We start from the raw sequence: 25,760 nt of genomic DNA on the forward strand, positions 1-25,760 counted from the left end.
TGAACCAAAAGAGAAATATTATATTTTTTATATGTTTTAGATATTCATTCATTCATTGTACGTACTTAAGAATTGTACAGTTTTATTTCCAAGTTGTCGTTTTAATTTATGAAAGATATATGGTCATTAAAAATGAAAAATGAAAATATTCAACCAGTTTTCATTGAGTACATAATATTCCCAGTGTTAACTTTAATTTTTGGATACACGTTTTTTTACAGCAACATCAAAAATTTTGAAGCCTTTGGATGTTCTTAACGTGTTCTTATTTCTGTCCATTTTCCTAAGAAATCGGGTGTTTTAGATTCCGCCTTAAAATGTTGTTGTTGTTCTTCCAAACTTTGATCCCTTCTATTAAAGACAATATCTTTTTTTTCCCACTTTCTCTAATCCCTAACCCAGACTTGCCCAGACATTACTTAACACCTTTAATCCTAATCCCGTGTGGTGGATTTCACACATTTTAAAACGGCAATATTTAACTATACGTTTTTTTTTGTAAGAACATTCTAAATTTTTGAAGCATTCGGATGTTCTCAACTTTTTGAGTTTTAAGCCTAAAAATATTCTTAACATGTTCTTATTTTGACCATTTCGTGAATATTTTTTACCATTTCGCTAAGAAATAGGGTGTTTTCGAGTCCACAAAGCCTTAAAATGTTCTTAAAACATATTCTTAAAACATTTTGGCCAGCGAAGCCTTATGTTCTTATATAGTTTGTTCTTATAAAAAAACATTTATATGAGTAAACGATTGTTCAATTTGTGTGTAGGCTGAAACTCTAATAATTCTTGGCTTCTTGATTCGATAAAATCTACCACCAAGTATTGCGTCATATTTTATATCCCAGAGTCACATATCTCAAACTGTGAGTCAAACTATCATATTTATGAGAATGACTTTCTCTTTATTGCGTAATTGTTATTAGATTTTGTATGCAAAAGAAATTAAATCTTTATTGCTCGTTTCGAATCTATCTTGTGACGCCCAACTAACCAATTCTCTCACAAGGAGCTTTTAGATAGTTTTCCTCCAATACACGTTTTTTTTTATTAGAACCCAGTTTATAAGAACATTGAGGCTGAAATTCGTCGAAAAATTAAGAACATCCAAGAACATGCCCAGCCTCAGTTTGGAAAAAAATGACAAGAACTGCAATTTTTCCTCTTTTCAAGCAGTTTTATCCATACTTAGGGATGGATTTTCTAAAATCGAGAGTCAAATATTGTCCAAATTTTACCAATTTTAAGTGCTCTTTATTTTGCATGATATTGTCGATTTAGAGTAGTCTGAAAAATTAAGAATGCATTGAAGAACATTTTAGGCTGAAAATTGCTAAAAAAATAAGCACACCCAGGCTCGGGCAAATTTTAGGTGTTCTAATAAAAAAAAAACGTGTATACATCCCTTATCAAACCCCTATGATATGTCTAGAAACCAACCCCCTTGCACGTTTTTTTTTATTAAGAACAAACTATAGGTATAAGAACGTAAGGCTTCGATGGCCAAAATGCTAAGAACAAGTTAAGAACATTTTAAGGCTTTGCGGTCTCGAAAACCCCTGATTATTAAGGAAAATGGGTCAAAATGGTCAAAATAAGAACATGTTAAGAACATTTCTATGCTTAAAACTCAAAAAGTTAAGAACTTCTGAAGGCTTCAAATATTTTGGATGTTCTTATAAAAAAACGTGTATCTTAAAGAGTCACAAATTCTATAAGCTGAAAGTTTTTTACAGTATGATGTACTTTTAATTCTAGAAACTATCTTGTCAATTTCTCATAACTAGCCAGCCAGCTTGACACAAGTGGTCGAAAATATCCACAACTCTCAGTCAAACAGAGTATGACAGAGACAAGACAAAAATGTAATTCCATAGACAAGTAATTATATCACTCGTCTACATGATTATCGAAACGACTTAATTAAACTGACGTCACTTTAGACTATGTTATAGTCTAAGACGAATCACTATCTAAGAAAGCTGAAGAAAATTCGCAAACGGGTTTTTTAGCCGACAGGAGTTTACAGTCGGTAGAGTTGCCAGTCTTCAAAACTCTCCCGTGAACCGCCATACCGCCATATTTTTCCGCCTTTATATCACTGTAACACGGACGATAACATCGTCTAAACGTCACTTTTGCTTGAAGTATAGGAGTACGAGTACCATCTAGTGAGTTGTACAGGAAAACCTAAAAAATTACCTGATGATTTAAGCGTTTAGTTGAAGAATTCACATTTTGAAAAGCCACACTCAATTAAAGTTTCAGTTGAAGTTCAGTTCATTTTGTGAATATTTTACTGTAATTTTCTAAGAATAGCTTTGAACATTATTTTGCAATGTTCAAAAATGTTTGCCACGAAACCTAACGTCTTTAGATTAATTGTTCTTATGGAAAAAAACATGTATTTCTGTGACTCATCATGAAGATTATCGTCACTCTAATGTTTTTTTCTGATAGGCTTCACAAGACCAGCTTCTTATATGCATGATTCTAATATTGGTATAAATCGTGTCAGTATCTTGCTTATGAGACAAACCAATTTTCCCCTAATTAAGAAATTTTGTATGCGTCATTCGCTTTCCTTTCGTAAGAGAAACTTGTTAGAAGCAAGAGATAATGCAACAACAAAACTTTTTTGTAGAAATTTGATGCTTTTACATGTATTGACGCTTTCATATGATAAAAATATGACCATATTTGTTTTTGTCATCCAACTACAAAAGAAACATAACGTTTTTTGTTGTTGATGAAAGGCTCTCAAATAAGGAGACCAAGGTAAATGAAACTATATTGAAAAGCATTGGTTTGACACGTCTAGATTTGAAAGATTGTTAGAATTTTGAAGATTCACTACCACAGTGCATCTGTTTTCCCTTTACAACGTTTTGATAAATTTAGTGAGATACTTAATAGTATCATGCAGCTGAGAAAATCGGAAATTAACAATCTGTTTTAGGTTCCTTCTCTTAAGACTAACTCGGCAGCTGAACTCCAGAGGAGAATTACTATATCATATAAAAGTTTTAATGGTACAAAAATTTTCATAATCCCTGATGAGTTTTCGAAGAAAATCAGTTGGACCAACTTGTCTTACCGTGTAGTCGCCAATCCATTTACACTCCAAGGAACAGACACGAACAGGGCCCAGCAGGATTTAATATTTTAGTTGTATTCATTATGTTAGAGTATCGTTATAAAGAATCTCTAGGTATTTCAATTTCTTCCTTCCTGAAAAACTATCACAAGCTACAGATTTCTTTTTTATAAGAACCAGTTTATTTTTTTGGGCTCGACTGTTCTCATTTTTTGGCACTGCGTCATGCTCTAAGAATATCACCATCATAGAATTCGGTAACTGAACTTGAAATTGCTTTTTTAGAGGCTTTTTTTAATTGCCAAATTATCCACAATCAAGGTCATAATATTTTGATAATTTTGGTTATTTTAACGTTTTTCAAGATTTAAAGTTCCGGCGAGAAAGTCGATTTTGGGCTATCTCTTTAATTTCATCGAATATTTCAATTCGGGAGGGGTTGGCAGACTTACAGGCTATATTCTGAGCCTTATTGGACTATTTTTGAACTTTTGAATGCCAAGATCCTAAGGCCCTAAGTCTTAAGTCTCATGTTAAAACTCAGAGTTAAAACTCTACCCTTCCAACCTACTTTAGAGCACTTACAAATCGCTTGTGGTTCAAAAACTTCCCGGTGTATTTCCCTTTTTTCTCAAATATTATGACCTTGATTGCAGCAATGCTCAAAACTTCCACAAAATGCCATATTTTTCCTTGAAGTACGTAGTACATGTTAAGTTTTGTTTGGATCCTAACCTAGGAATATGCCTTAAGAATAATTCAAAAATATCAATGATGAAATGGAAAAACACCATTCTTATAAAAAAGGATGCACAAAGATTTCGATAAGAATTACTTGCTACAATTTTCTCTCATCAGCCATTAACGTCAAAAACGGATTTCCCGATTTTCCGAAACTTTCGCATGCCAAAACTGTATCCGCAAACGTCTATTCATATAAATATGGAAACAATATTACAAAAGCACAAATAAGACGTCTAAATCACATCCCTTAAACGTACAAAAAAACGAAAGTGACGTCATCTAAATCATTTCATGGCCAATAAAACACGTTATACACCAAATATGGTCAAAACGATTTAATATGGTCGTAAAAAAAATGACTTCGATAAATAAATTGCTAATCTAAACAACTTTCGTTTTTATTTGTCAATCATTTTTTTTTCAATGTTGATCGGTATTGGAGGAGGGTACATAAGTATAAATTTGATATTTACTTTTGTTGTCAGTTGTTTTTCTCTCTTGAAGATAAACGAGCAATGGCATGACTTTATGAAAAACATATATTGAGGTTGTATATTCATCAGTGCTATTTAGAAGGAAAGGGCGTACTGTTTTAGTTTTTAATGGTGATTTTTATGCCAGTACCTTTATGTAATGGTCTGTATTGTACTAACGGCAACTATCCAAAAGTCCGCTTAACAATCAAACGCTTTCCTGAGCACTGATTGGTTTATTTGGCTCGATTACATCATATTGTTGAGTTTCAACCAATCAAATTTGAAAGTTGAGCGGACTATTGGATAATTAGCTATAAGTACGGTAAGTTTTTAATGAAACATTTTATGACGGCTATATGTGAAAGACTTTTAGTATTGATTTTACAAACTGTCAGCTTGTTTAGTCTTTCCAGGTATTTGTAAATTCATGTTTTCAGCAGAGATTTTTAATTCGAATACTGAGCGAAAACTAGCGAGTTTATGTATTCGAGATAAATCGATGGGGACGGTATAAAGCATAGTTGACATATCTCCAAAATCACCGTCCACTTTGCTCGACGACGGTAAAAACACCAAAATACCGTCGTCTGTTTAGGTGAGCAAAGGCGATATAGAGCCGTACATCAACTATCGACTTTGTTTTGTATCATTTCACTTACCGTCGCCCTCGATATCCTCCGATACATAAACTCGGTACTAATATTAGAACGGCTGAGCTTCTCTATCCAGCCGGGAAAACGTTTCTGGTTCAATTCCAAGATAATTTCGCTGTTTTATTGGAAATACCAGCAAAGAGTAGTTAAGCCCAAATGTGGTCGCCTGTTTAGCTTTCTGAAGTTACTTTTATCTAGTTTCGTCTATTTTCAAATGTAAATGATGCGAAAGTTCTCCTGGTAATGAGTAAGTTACAACCCATTCTCACAGACCCACTGGGACCCCTTCCTACTGGACCCCTTCCTACTGGACCCCTTCCCACTGGAAAGAATGTCCAAAATATCGTCTCGGTGGAAAATTATCCGCCAATTTTTGTCCCCGCTGAAAGTAATCAAATAAACCAATCCTTACTGCAAATTAGTTAGCCTGGATATCCAAGCTCAGAATTTTAGAAAAAATAAGTTTTATCTCAGCCAGACAAAGTTCTAAAATTGAATTTTGGAGAAAAAAAATTATCAAAACAAAGCTTCCGACCCAAAACAGCACTACAAAATTGGCAAACAGAAAAGAAGAATTGAAGCAAAATAAAGATATAACTTTAGTTCTTTACACGGTGCAGCCATGTCATTAAGAAAATTAAAACTAGATATCTAAGCAAGTATGAAAAGAAAACAACCAGAACATCTAAAAATTCCCATGTTTTGATCTTTCCACTTCTTCCCTGCCATTATTGTTATTTTTATTTGGATGCGTGGTCAAACACCCAAGGGAGATAATTAGGCATTCTATTGTTATTTGCTTCGAAGAAGAAGAAAAATCAGGGAGATTTGCAAAGCAGCATACAGGCCTTGCTGATCGCCCGCGCGATCCATCCAAATACTTAGGCGGACACTTCAAGTCGGCTCACATAATTTTTTATACGCGCGCCACCATTCAGATCTCTGATTCGCTTAGACCCAACCAATCAGAATATCCGCATAATCATCCTCAGATGAGAATGCAGACGATCTAGGTAAACCAGACCGTAAACATAAGAAATATCAAAATAAAAAAAAGTTTACGGGCTGGATATCCAGGCTACAAATTAGTATGCTATTTTTTCCATCCTCTCTGAATTTTGTGACTTTTAGACAAAAGAATGAAATCCCCACCCACCTATCGAGTGTCAGTCCATTATTTTATATCCCCACTGGCTGAAAAAATCCTACTGGGTCCGTGAGAAGGGGATGTTAAGTGCCCTACGGCAGTCAGTCGTTTCCTACAATAGCATTCTATTGTTTTTAGCTGATATTTCTATGGGTGGAATCATCACAGAAATGTCAATGTCATTTCCAGGGAATGAGTCAGCTTTTCCCTTCGGTGATAATTGTTAATACTTTACATTTAAAGGACCATATTCACGTTGGCCTTATCTTCATATAGAAATGTCGTCCATGCAAGATCCTTGCTTTGTTAAGCAAATTGATAACATGCGGGGTGTGCTTCTGATGTGTTTGAACAAATTCCCGTCTCAGTGAATATTCAAACATAGCTGGGAAAATAAGATTACGTCATGAATCCTATAGATTAGTTCATACACGTTACATTCATGAAAAATGAGGAAAATTAATTTCTTGAGGAGTAAAGAGGAACGGTAGTCAACGAAATGTGTAAATTGGAAAGAATTTTTTGTATATAGATGTGAATGAGGTTAAATGATGTATCCTGAAAGAGGAAGTCCTCCATTCGTTTATTAATGCTTTGCGTGTGAATAGATACGAAATTTCAAGATTATACATGGATTTTGAGTGCCGAAGATGTAGCTTAAAAGACCAATAGATCTTACATAGAGTGTATGAGGTTTGCAAGGCCACAGGTATGAAATTTACAAGGATAAGGTTTGCGAGGGTGGTCTAGTTTAATACACCCCTGTTTCAAAGCCTTGGTGAAACTTTTTTCCTCATGGGGATAAAAACTGCTTTTGAAATCCTTATGGGATAGAAATTCTATTGTTCCAAGGTTAGAGATCCAGTAGGGATGAGTTTGGAGTGCAATTTTTAGATATTGAAATTCAAGTGGAGATGAAATCAAAGCCAACTTCCCCGTGGGGCTGAAATTCCAAGGTATTTTCCCACCGGGAACGAAATTTTTGCCAAATTTTCCAGTAGTGGGGCTTGGGTCCCAGCGGGTCTGTGAAACAGGGGTGTTTTAACATAACCTAGATGTGAAACTCCTCATTTAATAGAATTTGAAGATATCGAATGAGACGGTATTTATCTGAACAAACACGGTTGTTCAGGTCAGGAAATAAGGGAAAACGGGTAAAAGAAAAAAATCTTTTTCATTCTGATGCTTTATTGCCTTATTGTCTTGCTGATAGAACGGTTACATCAAACAGGGAACAGATTTCACCAGCCATAAGTTTTTCACTTCAACAATTTTTCTATCTTCACAAAAAGAATTATATTTCCCTTTACCCGTACTTTTCATTTTCATTTTCAGGTTAAATATTTGATATTTGATTCGACTGAAAATAAAGTTTTTTCACAAAAGTGATTCAAACTTAATATTTTACTAAAGTTGATGTAAAAGATATATTAAATGGGATAAATTCGAAGATATAATCTTCCTCCCTTTCGAGTATCTTTATCTATATTTGTTTTTCAGAGAAATATGCTTTAACCGAGATATATTAAAACAATTCCGTCTAGATCTCGTTACTTATGAAAACTTTTTGATAATATATGATTTTGAAAACTCTTAAAGCTCAAGCTGAGACTATTTTTCTCAACTCTAAGATTTGTTAGATGGAAAAGCTGTTTTTTTCGTTATTTTGCGGAAGGGCAAAATTTCTTTTCGTGTTTAAAAATCATAGAAGGTTGAACATAATCTTATGTTGAAAATGTTTTGAATATTTTTGAGAAGGGTATGTGTCAACTTTGGGTTTTCGTTACATGTTGAACATTCAGATTTTTCTTGCGAAAGCTGTCATAAATTTTCCTTATTCAAAATCTTCAAATACACGAAGATTTAGCCTCCAGCTTTATTCAAAGAGGAAAAATTTCGGCTTCACGTACGGTTGCAATCCCTAAGTTTTCTCTGGTTAAATAGCATGAGATTGTTCAAAGAAAGAAGATAGAAAGTCGATAGGTTGATGGTTGATCAGCGAGAAATGGAGTCAATGAGTATTTCTGGCAAGTTAACGAAATCTTCTCGTTTTGTAAATTTTAATCCACAAATCAAGTTGGTTGGAGCCATCATGACTGTTTATTTTCCTATTTTCCGGTCACTGCAAGAGTGACTGTGGTTTTTGAGATTGTTATTGACACTCAAGTTTACTTTAAAAGGTTGGTCTTGTTAAGACCTGAAACAAAACATTTTACATGATATTTTAATAAGGACAAAAAGACAAAAAGAATTTGACTCGGCGCGTCCAGTTGTGATTAGCCTTCAGTTGGTAACATATCAGGGAGATTTCTTAGTACTAAGTATTTTTGTTGCGTTCTGGCCTCGTTTTCAAACTATGTTACTAAAAAATCTCTAGGTACAATTCGCCTTACCCAAAATGAGTATTCCCAAAAGCCTATTTTTTGTTTTGGACAAATCTTTGACTTCAATAGTGGAATACATTGCATTGATAATTTGTGACGTCAATTTTGATTTTGAGTATAACTGAATTTCGAATGTTGAACAACTTAGCATTCAAGTGTCAAAAGTTAGCAACAGCAACGCATATGTTTTGGGATTACGTCGCTATCTTGACCATTTTCCGGCGGGAAAACGGATAGTCTCTAGCACCACAGCTAGAAGTTACTTACACATTTAACAAAGTCAATTCGGTTTGAGCATTATTCTAAACATGAGTCGAATTACTCCGCAGGAAAGTTATAATTTAGCCAAGCATTATCGGCAAGATACATCAAGCAGGATGACTCAAGCATTACCAGACGATCTAATTCAAGATTTGAAAGAACAATTTCAAGAGGTAAGGTATATTTTATTCTGTTCTTCTTTCAATGTGTCAGATTCTTTGGATCTACGGCTACATAATAATTGTAATCACTTTAAATAATCAAATGTTTAAATTAGTTATTTTTTAATATATTCAAAAAGTAAGATAACGTACGCGACTCGCTTCGGGAGGTTTAAAGGTAGATATTAAGAGGCGTGACCTGCAGTAGCTTGTTATCTTTGTAATAAATACTGCAGGCATGACGAAAGCTTCTTAAGTCTGGTAGAGCGAGTGAGAAAAACTAGGCAGCTTTGATAACAAAATAGGACTGTGAGGACGTTTTTGAAAAGATTTGCAATGAAATCTAGTACACCCTACCCGGAGCGTCATGCCTCGGCTGTTAAATGTTTCTCGGGTAGACACATTCGTCATTCATAGTTTAGTTTCTCTTATATTTTAAAACGGGCGTAATATTACAAATCAAAAAAACAAACTCAGAGTTGCAAAATTTGGATTTAGCACAGGATTTCCTTCGAAAAACAAATACTTTCCCGTTGTTTGAATTAATGCGAGTGTTAGACACGATAAAACTCGAATATATAAGTAATTTGAGATTACCTTGACTATGAACATCCATCTAGTGGCATACATCGAGTCAGAAACACAAACTTACAAAGAAAATAAAGCCTCTCACAACTCGAACGATAATCTTTCGAAAGATCCGATGTGAAACTAAAGTCATTTTGTTCTAGATTGACATCGGCTTTTATTTATAACAGCCCTGTCTCACAGCCCCGGTGGAACTGTTTTCCTCAGTGGGGATAAAAATTTCTAATGAAATTGTAATATGGATAGAAATTCTATTGCTCTAAGGTTAAAAAATCCAGTGGGGATGGTTTTGGAGTGCCATTTTAAACATTGAATTTTGAATGGGGATGAAATCAACGTAAATTTCCCAGTGAGGTTGAAATTCCAGGGTTATTTCCCACCGGTGGGGCCTGGGGTCCCAGCGGGTCTGTGACAAAGGAGTGTTTTATAACAAAACTTTCAAATGGTTTGAGCTAAAACAGCTAATATAATCAGCAAATATTTACCCCTTACTAGTTCCTTTCCTTAACGATCAATTGAGATAAGGGCTTAGTTCGTTCCCCGATTCAATCCTTTTTGCAAAGAATAAAAGCTGAAATCTTTAAAGAATGCGCATATTTTAACATTTCAGTTTGACAAAGACGGCAATGGTTTTATCAACGCCAAAGAATTAGGAGATGCTTTCGCAGCCTGTGGAAACACTGTACCAGGCTATAAACTTCGTGAAATCATCTCACAAGTCGATAAAGATAAGAATGGCAAAGTTTCCTTTGATGAATTCATAGAGATATACAAGCAAACTACTTCTAAAGGTGTTTTTGGGGAATGGAAATCGTCTGTTACAAAGAAGCAAGGCATCAATGTGTTAGGTATGTTTTAACGTGTTTTAACAAAATTTTCTTTATTTTTTCTTCTTGATTTCACCAATCTCTTACATTTGCACTGCTTTTTGATTTCACTGATTGAAGTGATACGATCCTCAGCGCTTATTCAAAGTCATGAAGAAACGAACTAAGGGACTAGGTTTAAGAATTCATTTCATAAAATAATCAATTTTGCCATAAAGATTTTTCACCCTCTTTAATCTCAATTAATTTTTTTTAACTTTTTCCCTTGTGATAGAGAAGATCTTAATTCTCAGATTTAGACTGAGGTGCGTGATGCTCCTAAGTCATACCATTAAAGAAGCTACACTTTAGACGCCTTGTGTCACAGACCTGATGGGGCCGCATACCCACTGGAAAATTTGGCAAACAGTTCGTACCTGTTTGGAAAACTAGCCTCGATTTCAGCCCCACTGGAAAATTTGACTTTGTTTTCATTTCCATTTGAATTTCAATGGAGAAAAAAATTGCACTCCAAAATAATCCACACCGGACTTCTTGACCTACGGGAACAATAGAATTTCTATACCCATTTAAAATCAATTGGAAAAAATTGCATACCAAAAAAACACATAAGAATAATAGCATTTGAGATTCTGAAAGAATTTTCATCCACACTGTGGGAAGAAGTTCCACCGAGGCTGTGAGGCGGCCGTAGCATGAAAGTAGAGCATCCAGCTACGGTGCGCAAGGTTGTGGGTTGGATCCCCAGCCGGGTTATACCAAGGATTTCCAAAATGGTGCTTGATGCCTCTCTGCTTGATGCTCAGCAATTAAAAAGACGGATCAAGGGTAAGTGGAGAAATCCAGGGAAAGGAGTGGCGCTCTCCCCTACATTCGGGCAGACAGCTAGAGACAAGGGAGCCTTCGGGTCGCCCTCGACTGCAGTCGCAAACTTACTTACTACTTATGAGACAGGGGTATAATTACACTCACTTTAATTTTTCTTCTTCGTTTTTATAGAATCGTCAGAGGCTTCTGCATCTGGTACCACTCATTCCGCATCCGAAGCTGAACTCATCGCCTTCACTGATTGGATCAACACACAATTAAAAACTGATCCAGATTGTGCTAAATACATACCTTTGAATAAACAAAACATGACCGAAGCTTTGAAAGACGGTATCATTCTATGGTGAGCATTCTGAACCAGTTAAATCCCTTGCATTCGATCTTTGCCCGAGAATTTCCTTTGAAGTAAATAGGATTCGGAGTAAAAGAGACTCTTTTCAACTATTTCTACAAGCTAAGCCATTTTTCATTTCTTTACTTAAGTCTATGCACCTCCAGTTTTTCCGTTTCACCACGAGATTATGTGTGCTATCTTTCCCTGAAGACGGTTAGTTTTTTAAATGCCTTATTGGAACTAATTTTCGCGGGTTTTAATTTTAGCGTTTTTCGCGGTTTTTCGTCAAAATAGCGAAAATTTGATCCCGCGAAAAATTTTGAGAGTCGAAAACCGCGAAAATTAATTCCCGCGAAATACAATTTTTTCCAATTTTATTGAAAAATTTGGAAAATCCCTAGGAAAATGAAAGAAATTTGTCCAAAAAAAGGCAAAACCGCGAAAATTAAAACCCGCGAAAATTCCTGAATGGAAAAAACCGCGAAAATTAAAACCCGCGAAATGCAATTTTTCGGAAATTTTTTTTCGACCGCGAAAATTAGTTCCCGCGAAAATTAGTTCCAATAAGGTGTATAGATCTAGACAGATTTAATTAGCCTCCGTCTCGGAAGAGGACTGGGCCCGAATTTGCGGACGTTTTCACAGTTTCACTTTCGTTTTCGGCTGCACGACAGCGTTTTCAAGCAGAAAGCAGAGGAAATCTGTGAAATTATGGCAGGGAATGCTAACCTATTTTTCCAGTGTTTCTCAAGATTGGAGCAAGATTATTGTTCTAGAAAGTTCATAAAGGCCTAATAGTTTCAGATTAGTATGATTTCATCAGAAAAAAACATTTCCACCAAAGCTCCTTATTGATATGTGTAGGCTACCAAAAATAGCAATGTCCTCCATCAGAACAACTTTAACATAAGGGACAAGGACAGTCAATAAGTCTACTTTGTTGAAAATTTGCACAAAATACTTAGAGAAAAAGGTACTATGGAAGCCCATTCTATACTCCTAAATGATAGTTGAAAGATCAGCAGTTGAGAGGGTTGATTAAAATAGAACTCAAAGCACACAATAAAGTATACATATATATTTGTTCAGAAAGAACTGGCATGTTGTTTGCTTTGTTTTGGTGTTTAAAAATATGTACTTATCAGTCCTAAAAAAATACAAATTCGAATATAATGAGGGCAATGAGTCTGGTTAAATGTTACTATATTTACAAGAAAGGATTACTGAAAAAATACTACTGTATGTACTACTGATGAACTAAACTCAAAAACTAAAACTTTACCATAAATTTACATTACGACAATTTAAAAATCTATCTTTAATAGCAACAAAGAAAAAAACACGACTCAAAGTTTTAAAAACAGAGCTAGTCAGAGCTTCAATTCAGTAGGTATAAAGCTTTCAAAATTTGAAAACAGACACTTCACTGCATTGCATTGGTTGCACTGCACACGGTTTTTTCGTTTCATGAAAAAAATAAAGTATTTATCAAAAAAAGGTTCTCTTTTTTTTTGGTAATCAATTCCAACAAACAACAATCAATATAACAGTTTTTTGAAAACCATCCCACAGTGTAAACATTATCAACCAACTAAACCCACACCGCCAAAATTGTAAAAATAAGTCAATATATATAATTTCTATCAACAATTTCTCGTAAAAAATTTTTTTTCCAACATTCTGATACCAATCATGGCTGGAGGCATCATGTGTAGAGTGACTGTGTGGCATTTCATTGCTTTTAATGATCACGATACCAAACATCAACCAAACAAAACTGACGCCAAGCCAAATCTGTCGATTAAAAATTTCCATGAAAATTATAATTGAAACTTATCTCGTAAAATGCTTTTTTCAACATTCTGGAGGTGTTCAAAGTTAGAGGTATCATATGTGAGCCAAGCAATACATGAAAAGTCATTTGCTATCCCATTTGCCATGAGATATATGAGTCAACAAATCAAACAAAAACCAACAAATCATGTCTCTTCACTTTCATGTCACATCGTGTTTATATGAAAGCCAATCCACAAGAAGAGCCATCTTCCTTTATTATGGAGTGTTCCAAAACTATTGGCAGGTTGTTTGGAAGTAAAGAAACCCACACAGTTTGTTTTATTTTGAAGATTTAACCTGAAAACAAACTGCATCTTTCCAGCAGAAACTCATGATTCAACCTGCTACATAACATTGGTCAGTCGGGTCTGCTACTAACATGTAATAGTTTTATTATAGCGGTGCTTGAGAATCCGTAGGCAGAACTTGTAACATGTATTATGTGTATAATTATGTCAGTCGACTTGAATCATGATACAATACTCACATTTCACTGGATGCATTTTCGCTGTGAAATTATCCGCAAAATTTTCTGACCGCGTTCTGAGACGGAGGCTAATGGCCTTAACTTTGCTGGTCAAAACTTCGGGTTGTTACCGATCATTTCAGTCACCTTGCCGTCCTCAAAAGAATAGATGCATGAACTCGCTATTGTTTGTTTTTACCCCAATTACTACGAGTTTTTATTTTTTTTCAGTAAAATGATCAACTTGTCAGCTCCAAAGACGATCGACGAACGTGCCATTAACAAAACCAAACTCAGCGCTTTCCGTGTTCAAGAAAATAACATCTTAGTCATCAACTCTGCATCATCCATCGGATGCACGGTCGTCAACGTTCACGCGGAAGACCTCGGAAAAGGAAAACAACATCTGTTGTTAGGTCTTTTATGGCAAATTATTAGAGTATGTTGACGTTTTTAGGGTTTACATTTTGTGGATCGATTCTCCGAAGGAATCAAGCAGAGCTTGGGAGATTCCCAAAATTGTTACGCTACTAAACTTTAGAGTAAAGAAACTTTAAGCAATTCAATTTTCAATCCACTTTAAGAATGATCCACGAAGCCCTTTTTTATTTCAGTAATAAATGATACTGCCAAAACTCTACCGAATTCCTTAAATTCCAATTAAAGATTTCAGTTTTAAGTCAGAATTGAAGAACTTTCTCCAGGAGCCATAAAAAGCTATATGGGCATACCTACAACTATAAACTAAATGCCATCAATTTTGATTCTTACAGATTGGTTTGTTCGCAAACATCACACTTCAATCCAACCCTAACATTGCAGTCCTTCTTGAGGAGGGTGAAACGATCGAAGATTTGCTCAAATTGTCTCCTGAACAGCTCTTGCTGCGATGGGTCAATTATCATCTGAGGAAATCTGGATCTCACAAGAGAATCAACAATTTCTCTGGAGACATCAAGGTTAGTCAAATCCGGCTTATTAACTTATTAACAGTCTAGGACATGCTGCTGCTTGGGAAAGGTATTTTAAATAAAGCACTAAATGGAGCTTTTTTGTCTCTAGCCGAAGCATAATAATGCACTGTGAGGACCATCCTTCGGTGTAGGCAATCTTAACGATCAAGACCATTCTCTCGCCTCCTCGCTTCGTGTCATGAAGGTTTTCTGTTTTGATTGAATAAATTTCTGTGACCAAGAGGGCGCCTTATTTTGCCTTCAACTGCCGTGGCTGTAAATATAGAGTATAGATCAATCTAGTGTTTTTTATGAGATATCTGTTGGAAATACTAAATAGTAGAATACAATTTTTGGCAAAAATTTAGTTTGCATAAAAGAGGGTTGGGCAAGTGTGGAACTAAAGTTGAATGACATTGAAGCATCCTGTAGTCGTCGTTGTATTCATGCGCTCCAATACGAAAACATTTGTTGTCGCTCGAAAGTGTGTGATACTGCGATTCCGGGATCATAATCTTTACATTACTTTATCCTTACAACACCCCTGTCTCACAGCTTCGGTGAAACTTTTTCCTACGGCGGGGATGAAAATTTCGATTGAAATGTTAATGGGGATAAAAATTATATTGTTCAAAGGTTAAAAAATCCAGTGTGGATGGTTTTAGAGTGCGATTTCTAAACAATGAATTTCGAATGGGGATCAAATCAAAGCCAATTTCTCAATGGGGCTGAATTTTTCCCACCGGTGACAAAATTTTTGCCAGATTTTCCAGTGAGGCTGGGGCCCTAGCGGGTCTGTGACACAGGGGTGTCTACATAATGAAATAACCATATTCCTTTCTCATTCAGGATTCCGAGGCTTATTCGATCCTTTTGAACCAAATCGCACCAAACAGTGGCATGGACTCGAGTGAAAGAATGATACAGAGTGGTGACAACATGAAGAGAGCTGAAATGGTATTGAAAAATGCTGACAGAATCAATTGTAAAAAGTTCGTTTCAGCTAAGGTAATGAATTAACTTGTGCAACAAGTTTAATCTAGTGTTTTCAGCTGGTAGTAGGTTCTCTTTAGAAATTGGTTTTGTTCAATGACTATTGGCCATGGAGTTACGCGATTTCTTTACCCAAAACTGCACTTTCTATCATATAATACGTACTTGACTTGTTAAAACAGGCAACATTTTACGGAAAAACTGTACACCATCTTTCGCCCCATAAAAGGACTTATTCGAGAAGATTCATACGCAATTTACCCAAATCAAAACATTCTGCTTTTTCAAAAACAATGCGTACTTAATTTTTGGGGTTAAGGATACCAGTTGACATACCTTATTGGCCAAAACTTAGTCGGCCCTCAGTGACTAAATTTTGACTTGGTGAGTAAGATTAGGGCCGACTAAAAATTAAGGCCGACTAAGTTTTGGCCGAGAAGGTAGGCCATTTTACAGTCGCAAAGCTTAATGGGTAATCAGGACCATTGCGCGATAATAACGATTTACTTATTGGTCAAATGTTTTGAAAAGTTTGAAGATTTTTGCGTCTTACCAACGGGAAACCGTTATCGGGGCGCAATCAGTCCTGATTACCCATGATCCATTTCGACTGTGAAATGGCGCTTGCACGATTCCACATTCTAAAAAACAGCAGTTAGCTCATATAATACAGTCTTTGGATAAATGATTGCATCATTCTGTTGTTTGTTTCTAGGATATCAGTACTGGAAATCAAAAATTGAATTTAGCTTTCGTAGCCAATTTGTTCAACAACTATCCAGCTCTGGACCCAGCTGATATGGAAGAAGTCGAAGAATTCGAACCTTACATTGAAACTAGAGAAGAAAAAAGTAAGGCTCTCTAAGCTAGATTTTTTTAGAGCATCCCGCTGTTGTCCCCTCCCTCTGTCCCAGGGAAAAATATTTTTAGTTTGCACATAGTAAAATTTTATCACTCATTGAAAATGTGTGTTTCTTTAATTCCATAGCATACAGAAACTGGATGAACAGTTTGGGTGTCGACCCAGGAGTGAATCATTTATACCACGATATGAGCGATGGATACATCCTATTTCAGGTGAGTGGCCTCATCTCTGTGCAGCTAGGAGGCCGAAAATATGGGATATCTATTATAACTATTATTACTGTGTCAAACTAAGATTTATATCGAAAAACAATTAAGGTGATTATGTTCTGCTTTTTTTTTTTTTTTACTTTAGCACCGTATATCAGACTTTTATTATGCTTAGCATTCTATTGTCCTTAAACAATACAGCTATTGTTTAGGCACCAAAAAATGAGCCTGCGTATGCTTATAAACGTTATGCTTATAGAAAAAAAGCATGTATTCTCGTCTAAAACAGCTTCAAAACGTCTGTTATCCATGGAACCATCAGGATTTGAAGATTTGGGTCAAGCTGGAGTTTTTACAAGGTTTTCGATGATTCGGTTGATGGTTGAATCTTGAGACAAAGGATTTTATTGCTTTTTCTAAAGAACGCATCATCTCTATTATTTCAAATGACCAATTAGTGAAGTATATTATAAAAACTCCAGCTCATCCCGAAGATTTGGGCTTTATTATATCATATAGTATAAAGTTCTAAACATTTTAATGATTCCCTTTTCAGCTTTACGATCAAATTCGCAAAGATACAGTCAACTGGAACAAAGTCAATAAACCACCATACAAAATTGCCACCGCAGGCACCATGAAGAAAATTGAGAATTGCAATTACGTTGTTGAATTAGGCAAACAAAATAATTATTCACTCGTTGGTATCGGCGGGCAAGATATCCACAAGGGAACTCACACTCTCATTTTAGGTAAGTTCTGTTCATGTCAACCTTTTTTGGCAATGACAGAATGGTATAAAGAGTTAGCCAAAGGTGGTTTTAGACGATTTCGAACTTATCAGAGAAAAAGATTTATAATTGTAATTTCATTGTCTTTTAACGAGCGTTTCACTCCTTTGCATGCTTCTGACGCACTTGGTCTATTGTCTTAAATCCGCCAGTGTTGACCGCTCCTTTACCAAATTCCATTCAGTTCCTTAACATCGAGCCAGCTGACCGATGGACTCTGCGAAAGCAGTCAAAAGACTGTCTATACTAGTCGAAGATTACTAGGCAATACACGTAAAATATTTGACTCTATCTTTAACTCTAAACGATTGTACTTGGTAGAAAGCTTGGGAGCTAATACAGAAAGCAATAGAAATAGTTTGTTAAATATTTTCATACTGGTAAGAAATAATAAGAGCTTGGGTTCGGAAAGATTTCAAACGATTACGAACCCCGATTGACATGATTGGCCAAATCTTATCTTAAAATCTTGTTCTCTTTTTAGCTTTGGTATGGCAGATGTTACGTGACTACACAATGACAGTACTTGGTAAATTGACCGAATCTAGTGGCGCCATCAAGGATAAAGAAATTGTTGACTGGGTTAACCATAAGGTAAATTTTTATGGCTAACTAAACATATAAACACCCCTTAAAGTGGGGATAAAGATTTCTATCTGTTTATTGTCCGAAGATAAAAAAATTTAGACATTTGTGACGTGCTGTGGCACTCATAAGGTTAGGCCTTGCGTGAGCATCGCTCTCCCAGTGTCGTTCGAGTGTCGTGGTATACGCCATGGCTTGGCAGCTCGCGTCTGTCAAGTTGCAGTGTCTGTCAGCGCCGTGATTCCTACTCTTTTGTGGGTAGGACCCATCCTGAATGCATTCGGAGGGCATATCTATCTCTATCTATCTAAAAAATTAGCTGATGGTTTTAAAGAAAGATTTTTACACCCTAGCGGCACTGTTATACAGGGGTGTATATAAGAATTTAGTGGGCCTAGAACAAATCACTATTCATATAAAAGTATTTGTACCATTTTGTGGACGAAGAAGTGACAGAAACGGTTTGAAAAACCTACAGCCTTGGCCTGTATAATCGTACTTAGTAAGTCAGGATCGGAGACAGGCTAAAAAGTCTCTATCCGTTGATATCACATGAAGCATAAACAAAAAACTTAAAAACACTTTATTTTTTAGTTGACAGATGCTGGAAAGACTAGTCATATCTCATCTTTCAAAGATCCATCAATCTCATCTGGTATTGCAGTCATTGACCTTGTAGACGCCATTTATCCTGGATCCATCGATTATGAACTCGTTACCCCTGGTGAAACAGCCGAGGTATTTAAATATTCGAATTTTTGAATGTTTTCTTGAGCTTGAGTTTATAATGTTTGGTTTCTAACGTTAGCAGGTATGCACATGTAGCGAGGTAGCTACATTTTAATCCACCGAAGGATAAGTTCGGGAGAGGTAAATACAATATATCTGACATTATAAACATATTTTCATTTTGAATCCGATACGATAAAGACTCTCTAAACTGCATTGAGGAGGTATATCTTTCAAAGCATTTCTTTGAGGGTAACAAAACATTTACAACTTTTTTTTACTTTTTAGGACAAAGAATCAAACGCCCAATACGCCATTTCAATGAGCCGAAAGATTGGCGCCCGAACTTACGCCCTCCCAGAAGACATTGTCGAAGTTAAACCGAAAATGTTATTGACCGTTTTCGCTTCTCTTATGACTCGAGGATTACAAGAGTAGAAGATCTGTTTTAATTTTTTTTTTTATAATATGACTTCTAGAATTATTAGGGTGGATTTTCGTGCATTCGGAAGAGAGTGGAACGGTGTATGGTGAGCTTAAAATCGAGTTTAATCAGTGTTTCGTTTTCAACAGAGTAGAAATGCCAAGACTTTGAGTAGCTTCTGCAGTGGAAAATTTTAAAATGTTAATAGATATCTATTAAGTAAGAAATTAATCTTTGCTGATATTTATTGAAATTTTATCGGTTAATTTTAAATCTTGTGAAATTATAGGAATTGGGATATTTGGGATAGCTAGCAGATAAGGTCATCTTGATAATGTATCAAACAATTTAATTTGTTGGTTTAAAAAATGAATTTAATTTATTTTCTTTGTAAATACAAAAACTTTATACGCATAATAAAATGATTTTTTAAGTGAAAGTTAATTTTTAAGCATGATTTTACATTTTGTTTTTATAATTTTTTTTGTCAAAATCATGCAGTGCTCGAAATTATATTTTTAGTTGAGATAATCTTTTGTAAAAAATGAGATATTGGCTAGGTAATTAGTCAAAAATTTACTTTACCTTTCGTCTTTTTGAAAAACTGACTTCACCCTAAGGAAGTAAAAGTAGGAAAATTGTCTTTTTCTCTTTTGGACCTACCTGGAGGTCCCTGGGGGGGGGGGGGGGGGTACTAGGGTTGCGAGCTGACTGGGGGTGGTACCGCCCGACTTTCAACCCTTGGACCCTTACCGGGACTAAAAAGGAGAAAACAAAAGGAAATATTTAGAATTTTAAATTTTACGACCCTTATTGGGACAAATTTGACTAATTTTGACCAAATTTCAATCTTTTCGGGGGTAGAAAGTTGAAATTTTCCTATTTTTCGGACCCTTAGTGGGACTGAAATTTGATTTTCTGATTTTTCCTACCTTCAGCAGTAAAAAGACACTTTTGTTACTTTTTCTAAAGAACGCGTAATTTTTATTACTTCAAATGACCAATTATTAAAATATCTCATTTGCACTTTTTCGACCAATCTCGAGACACCCTAGAGAAAAGCTATTGGACGAGAATCGAAAATCAACAAAAAAAATTCGAAGTACAGGGTGTCCCTAATTAAAGTATCGAGTTTGAACATGCGATTGAGTAGAAAAGTTTGTGTGTGTTATCGCTAAAATATAAGAACGTTCTCCACCACACAGGCTTATTACAAAAGGTAGTTACAACGTATAAATTAATCGTAATGACAAAGAAAAAAGAGGGAGAGCTTAAAATACAATTTTGTGAACACGCACATAAAACTTTCTACTCATAGTTGTGTTTCGACTCGATACTTTAATTAGGGACACCCTGTAGAAAGAAAGTGTTGTGAGATGAAAAGATATTGGTGTGTTGAACTTGAGTTGGAAAGTTTGGATTAAAGTTCGAAAAAAAGTAAAGATTCCTCAAAGTCTCCATAAATGGTCACCGTCGAAAGTTCACACTTGTCAAAGACAGGTATAATTTTCGCTTATGCCTATGTTACATTATATTAGTCCAAGAGAAAAGGGTTAAAGAAAGATTGGAAAGGGTTTTTCAAACGGTATGGAAAACTTTGTGTCAACTGGGTATCTTTCCAAAGCTCATTTTTCATGCAACCCGGGTTCCTGGTATTTTTCCAATAGAAAAGTGTCAGTTGAATCTTATTTTGGGAAGTAGAATCTTAGGCAAAACGACGCTTTATCACGGATGGTTCAGGCGGTCGTGGCTTCTTCGTACGGGTGAGAGTAGATCTTGTATTTTTCTATCTTTGATCTGGAGTTTTCTGGAGTTTCTGAACCTTTAGGATGTTTCTAAGTTGGACTTGGTCAATTTTAGAGTTCAACTTTGATATTTTGAAATTTGCCAAAATGGGGTTCTGGGTGGGATTCGAAGAGAAGAACTGAAAAAAAAGAAGAACTGAATAATCGATATTTTTTTTCATTTCTGCCAGTACCTTAGGTCGTACCGCCAATCGTAACTCCCATGAACGTTTGGTGCTTTTAAAGCCGCCAAACTGCAAACTCCTTTGGCCTGCTTTATGTTACTTGGTTAATTACAATACATCAAACTCATGGTGATCGACAATCAAATGAGTTCAAAGCCATCGAAAAAGAAATTCTAGATACCGTAAGTATACCCCCTTCTTACAGACCAACTGGAAAAATTGGTCAAAATATCGTCCCCAGTGAAAAATTATCCTCCAGTTTTTGTCCCGACTGAAAATAATCAGATAAGCAAAATCGTAACTGCAAAATATTATGCTATTCTTCCCATCCCCACTGAATTTTCTGACTTGAAAACAAAATAATTGAAATCCCCAGCCATAAAAAATATGGGAATATCAATTCCCATCGAGTTTTAGTCCGTTATTTCTACCCCCACTGGCTGAAAAAATCCTACCGGGTCTGTGAGAAGGGGCTGTGTAAGTCCAGTAGAGATTTATGTTTTTTGAGTGAGTAACAAATTGGCAGTATCGCTCTTTTTTTCACCACTTGTTTTGAGCTTGCTTTCGTTAAAATTATTTTAGTCAACAAATTGTTGCGACAATCCTAACCACTTGTAACTGACTTGAACCCAAGCAAGTGTAACCGAAGGCTAGAAGTGAATCTAGGCTGGCATTTGCAGCCACTCATTTTCTACTTTAACTTTGCGGCCCGCGTAGTTTTCACTAGACAATGTTATCGTTCGTTACAGTGATAGCAAAGGTGGGGAAATATGGTGGTTTGGCGTTATGGCGGTATTCGGAAAAAAAAGGCGGAAGAGTTTCGAAGAGACTGGCAAACTCTACCGGCTGTAAACTCTTTTCGGCAAAAAAAAAATTTTCTTCGGCTTTTGGATTATTTCTTAGATAGCGATTTGCCTTAGACTAAAGCATAGTCTAGGTTTTCACATGAATATTAGATTTGAAGTGACATTTAATTGCTTAATTGCCTGAACCCACCAATTCAGATCTTTTTCAATATCATTATGTTTCAGATGGGTTCAGCGTTGGACATTAATAATACGGCTACCAAAATCCAAATCATTAACATCAGGTAATTAGAAATTAGAAATCGGTTCGTAGAGGTCTACCTCGGGCCTGTGAACTTCTACATCATCATAATAATACCGTAACTTGGTCTAACGTCGACACCCCTCCTCTAATTCCGACCCCCTCTTTATCAGCTGAAATTTATAGAAAGGTCAAAACGAATAATCCTTTTTTCAATCAGTGATTCAAACTTTCATATTATTCCTTTCTCTAAAGAAGGGTGTCGGAATTAGACGAGGGATGTCGATATTAGACCAACTTACTGTACTAACTAGTCATAGCTTTCACTAAATGCCCACGCAGAAGATCATGTCATCCACTTATAAAGCTTTTACTGCTTTTAATGCTTTAAAAATTAAAGCATTAAAAATAATCAGGAATAATTGATTGATTTAATTATTGAATGATTGATTAATTGATTGAGGCATATGCTTGAAAAAAAATTATATTCCATAAACACAATAATTGAAGAATTCATGCAGCTTGATAATTTGATAAAATTTGAGGAAAAGCTTCTCAAAAATATATTTCAAAAATTATGGTATCATTAGCTTACTGGTTTTCACATCTCCTGTTTGTTTTTTTTTCTCTCAGTTTCTTTCTTACAACAATATATGTCATGACTATTATTCACAATAGACCTTTTCTGATAATGCCGCAGACATCTTAGATTGTAGGCAAAATATATGGCGATGAATAAATAAACAAGGAAACCAATCAGAAATAGCTTGCTTTTTTCATTGGTTGCTATATTTCAACAATTCTCTAGTGCTACTTTGCCTAATAAACAATAGTCAAGAGAATACTACGTATAAAATTTATCAAAAAGTTCTGCGCCATCTTAAATTGGGTGAAATAGAAACCAATCCTAGTTGAGGCCCGGGCTCCTCTTGTGTACGCTGTGATTGCGCTTCTCAAGTAAAATCTTATGTTGTTGGTCAAAAGAAAAATAAAGGAATGCCATTGTGCTCTATTCAGACTTACAGTCGAGAAAATTTGAAATGCGCTTTAATTTTTTTTCAAGTGCATAGTACTTTTTCATGATGCAATCTTTTCTCCAAGCTGAAAGGATCGAAGCCAATAAGATGATCGCAGCGCAGACAATGAAGAGACGTGCCTCCAGGAAGCTAGACTTTTTGAGTTTATAGCTATATACTTTTACTTTATTGTGTTTCCGTATGAATGTCTGTGTATCTAGTCTAACCACCGTTAAATGCCTTCGGGAAGGTCCCTCCTAACTTGGAATGCCAGAATTGGAGCTATTTCACCAAACCACTGGAGCGTAAGTTATTTAGAAAAAGTTGAATATGGGCATGTAAAGTTAAACGAATGTTAGCAAACTTTTTTCAGGTTTTTGAAATAGATTTTAGCGCACTGAAAAAACAGTGAATACACTCTAAGTGAGGTAAATCTATTTTGAAGACCAAAAGAAAAAGTTTGTTTACATTGATTGACATTCAACATTCATTCAACCACTTTTGGATTCAACTTTACATATGGCAATACATACATTCAACATTTTTGTACTTTGCCGGTATCTTGTTTTACTAAGTTAAGAAGGACTTTCTCGAGTTACGACCATATGATGGTATTTAAAGCTCAAGAAGCTCTATAAACAATAAAGCTAGTTATTGATATAATAACAGACAAAGATAAATTACAGTTTGAACAAAAATATCAAATGTACGTACATTAAAAAACTTGAGCAAATTTCTTTAAAGATTCCAGAAAAAGAATTGAAATCATTGCTGAAATGAACTTCTGATTAAATTACAGTATTTAGTATTCAGTTTCATAGACCAGAAACAAAATTTGACATACAAAACACTTTTTCCAGTCAATGAATCAGCTCATCATCATAACCAGTCTACCATTTTGTTTGTTTTGATTTGCACAAGTAATATTGTAATTCGTGTGTATATCATACACTGTTATAATTTGCATTTATAACACTCGCTTCAGCTTTTCAAAGGTAAATTAAAACTAATAAATTGTAATATGTAACAATGGTAATAGCATACAACGTAATATGAAAATATGCATACTACTGTCCCGAAAAAAAACCGAACATTTACGGAAGAGACTAACTACGGGGATGCTTGCGCGACAAAACACAAACAACAAAAACAACAAAATTTCGAGATTCCAGTCCAATATCTATGCGTGAAACTATGAGTGCCTCCTCGTCGCTGCGCTCCTGCGGGGGCAATAATAATAATAAGTCATTCTTCTTCGGATGCCATTTCTAGCTGTAAGATGAGAGTGAGTATACCACCAAAAGGTTTCTCTTTCAAGCAAATTTTCTCGAGTTCTCGAATTTTAGACTAATATAAATCTTTCTCCATTGAAAAAAGAAAGAAAGTTTAAATTTTAACGGACTTTTTATTGCAATGGTTATTGGATCAACATTTGTACTCAACTGAATAAACATTCTTGATATTGGTTCAAAATCTAAAAGTCTGAAAAATATTTCATTTACTTTATGACTTTTATATACCCTGGACATCCCGATCAAGCATACCTTTTTTGAAAGTGGTACCTAATGGTAGCACTACTCGATGTTGCTGGATTGAATAACAAATTGACCCACGTCAAATGGTCCTACCGTTAGGTCACCACTTCTCTAAAAACTCCGATCAAAGATGGCGGATATAGCTTGGTCCAGGGTTTATATAAGTCAGTGTTTGGTGATTTTAACAAATAATATCATAGATCTTTCTCTAACATAACACCATTCTGCTTCGTTTCCTTTACAGACCAGGCAGTGTTATTGTGGATTTACAGATTTTTGCACGGCGATCTTTAATCGGATTTATCGGATTCATAAAATGTTCAATATTGGTTGTGAATAAAAATTAATGAAGTATTAGGATAGGGATTTTTCTTTATCCGATAGAGAACAATAAAACGGATATCCAGTGAAATTTGAGAGCTCTACTCCTTCTTAATCGGGAATTATTCCGATTCCAAACAATTTTGAGGGATCTAAAATCAAACATTTTCAAAATTACCTGATTTTGAGCAACCTTCATTTAAACAAATTTAGTGTTCAAATTGTACACATAAGGGCTTTATTGACCCAAAGAAAAGGGGTTCTTTTAAGAAACTGAACATCACTTATTACAAAATTTGATTTTGGATTTCCCCGATTTTTAAACATTACTCTAAAGATCGCAGTGTTAAAGCCAATCAAACATTTGAGGAAAAGTTAGAGAAATGTAACGCACAGCACATCAAACATTTGCAACTTTCGCTTGATTCTGTCAAATCAAATAGCAACAACAGTATTGAGATTACGACACCTGTCTCCTTAGGTAAAAAGTGTTTTCGGTTAGGCGAAACCAATTTAAT

General features: G+C 35.4%; 1 protein-coding gene and 1 long non-coding RNA gene across 2 annotated transcripts; both read left to right on the forward strand.

Moving 5' to 3' along the window:
- The first annotated feature begins 5,764 nt into the window (after nt 1-5,764).
- Nucleotides 5,765-19,933, forward strand: LOC136818595 (plastin-3-like). Its single transcript, XM_067074927.1, has 12 exons — nt 5,765-8,938; nt 10,125-10,362; nt 11,341-11,512; nt 14,037-14,244; nt 14,579-14,764; nt 15,608-15,766; nt 16,467-16,602; nt 16,740-16,828; nt 17,382-17,577; nt 18,101-18,210; nt 18,796-18,939; nt 19,219-19,933. The coding sequence occupies exons 1-12, from the start codon at nt 8,813-8,815 to the stop codon at nt 19,366-19,368; spliced, it is 1,914 nt and encodes a 637-aa protein (XP_066931028.1). The 5' UTR covers nt 5,765-8,812; the 3' UTR covers nt 19,369-19,933.
- A 1,414-nt stretch (nt 19,934-21,347) lies between these two features.
- Nucleotides 21,348-25,200, forward strand: LOC136818596 (uncharacterized). The gene is made up of 3 exons (XR_010848256.1): nt 21,348-21,505; nt 22,355-22,413; nt 25,166-25,200. It is a non-coding gene; the product is annotated as an uncharacterized lncRNA (long non-coding RNA).
- The last annotated feature ends 560 nt before the right edge of the window (nt 25,201-25,760 follow it).

The sequence above is a fragment of the Clytia hemisphaerica genome, unplaced genomic scaffold (genome assembly GCF_902728285.1).
Source record: "Clytia hemisphaerica strain Z4C2 unplaced genomic scaffold, Clytia hemisphaerica genome assembly, whole genome shotgun sequence".
In the NCBI taxonomy this organism is placed as follows: Eukaryota; Metazoa; Cnidaria; class Hydrozoa; order Leptothecata; family Clytiidae; genus Clytia; species Clytia hemisphaerica.

Bases quoted from the DNA above. Each gene is read 5' to 3' on its own strand.
- LOC136818595 (XM_067074927.1), top strand. From the start codon at position 8,813: ATGAGTCGAATTACTCCGCAGGAAAGTTATAATTTAGCCAAGCATTAT. The intron at 16,829-17,381 runs GTGAGTGGCCTC...TTCCCTTTTCAG, and splicing joins ATGGATACATCCTATTTCAG to CTTTACGATCAAATTCGCAA. The intron at 17,578-18,100 runs GTAAGTTCTGTT...TTCTCTTTTTAG, and splicing joins AACTCACACTCTCATTTTAG to CTTTGGTATGGCAGATGTTA.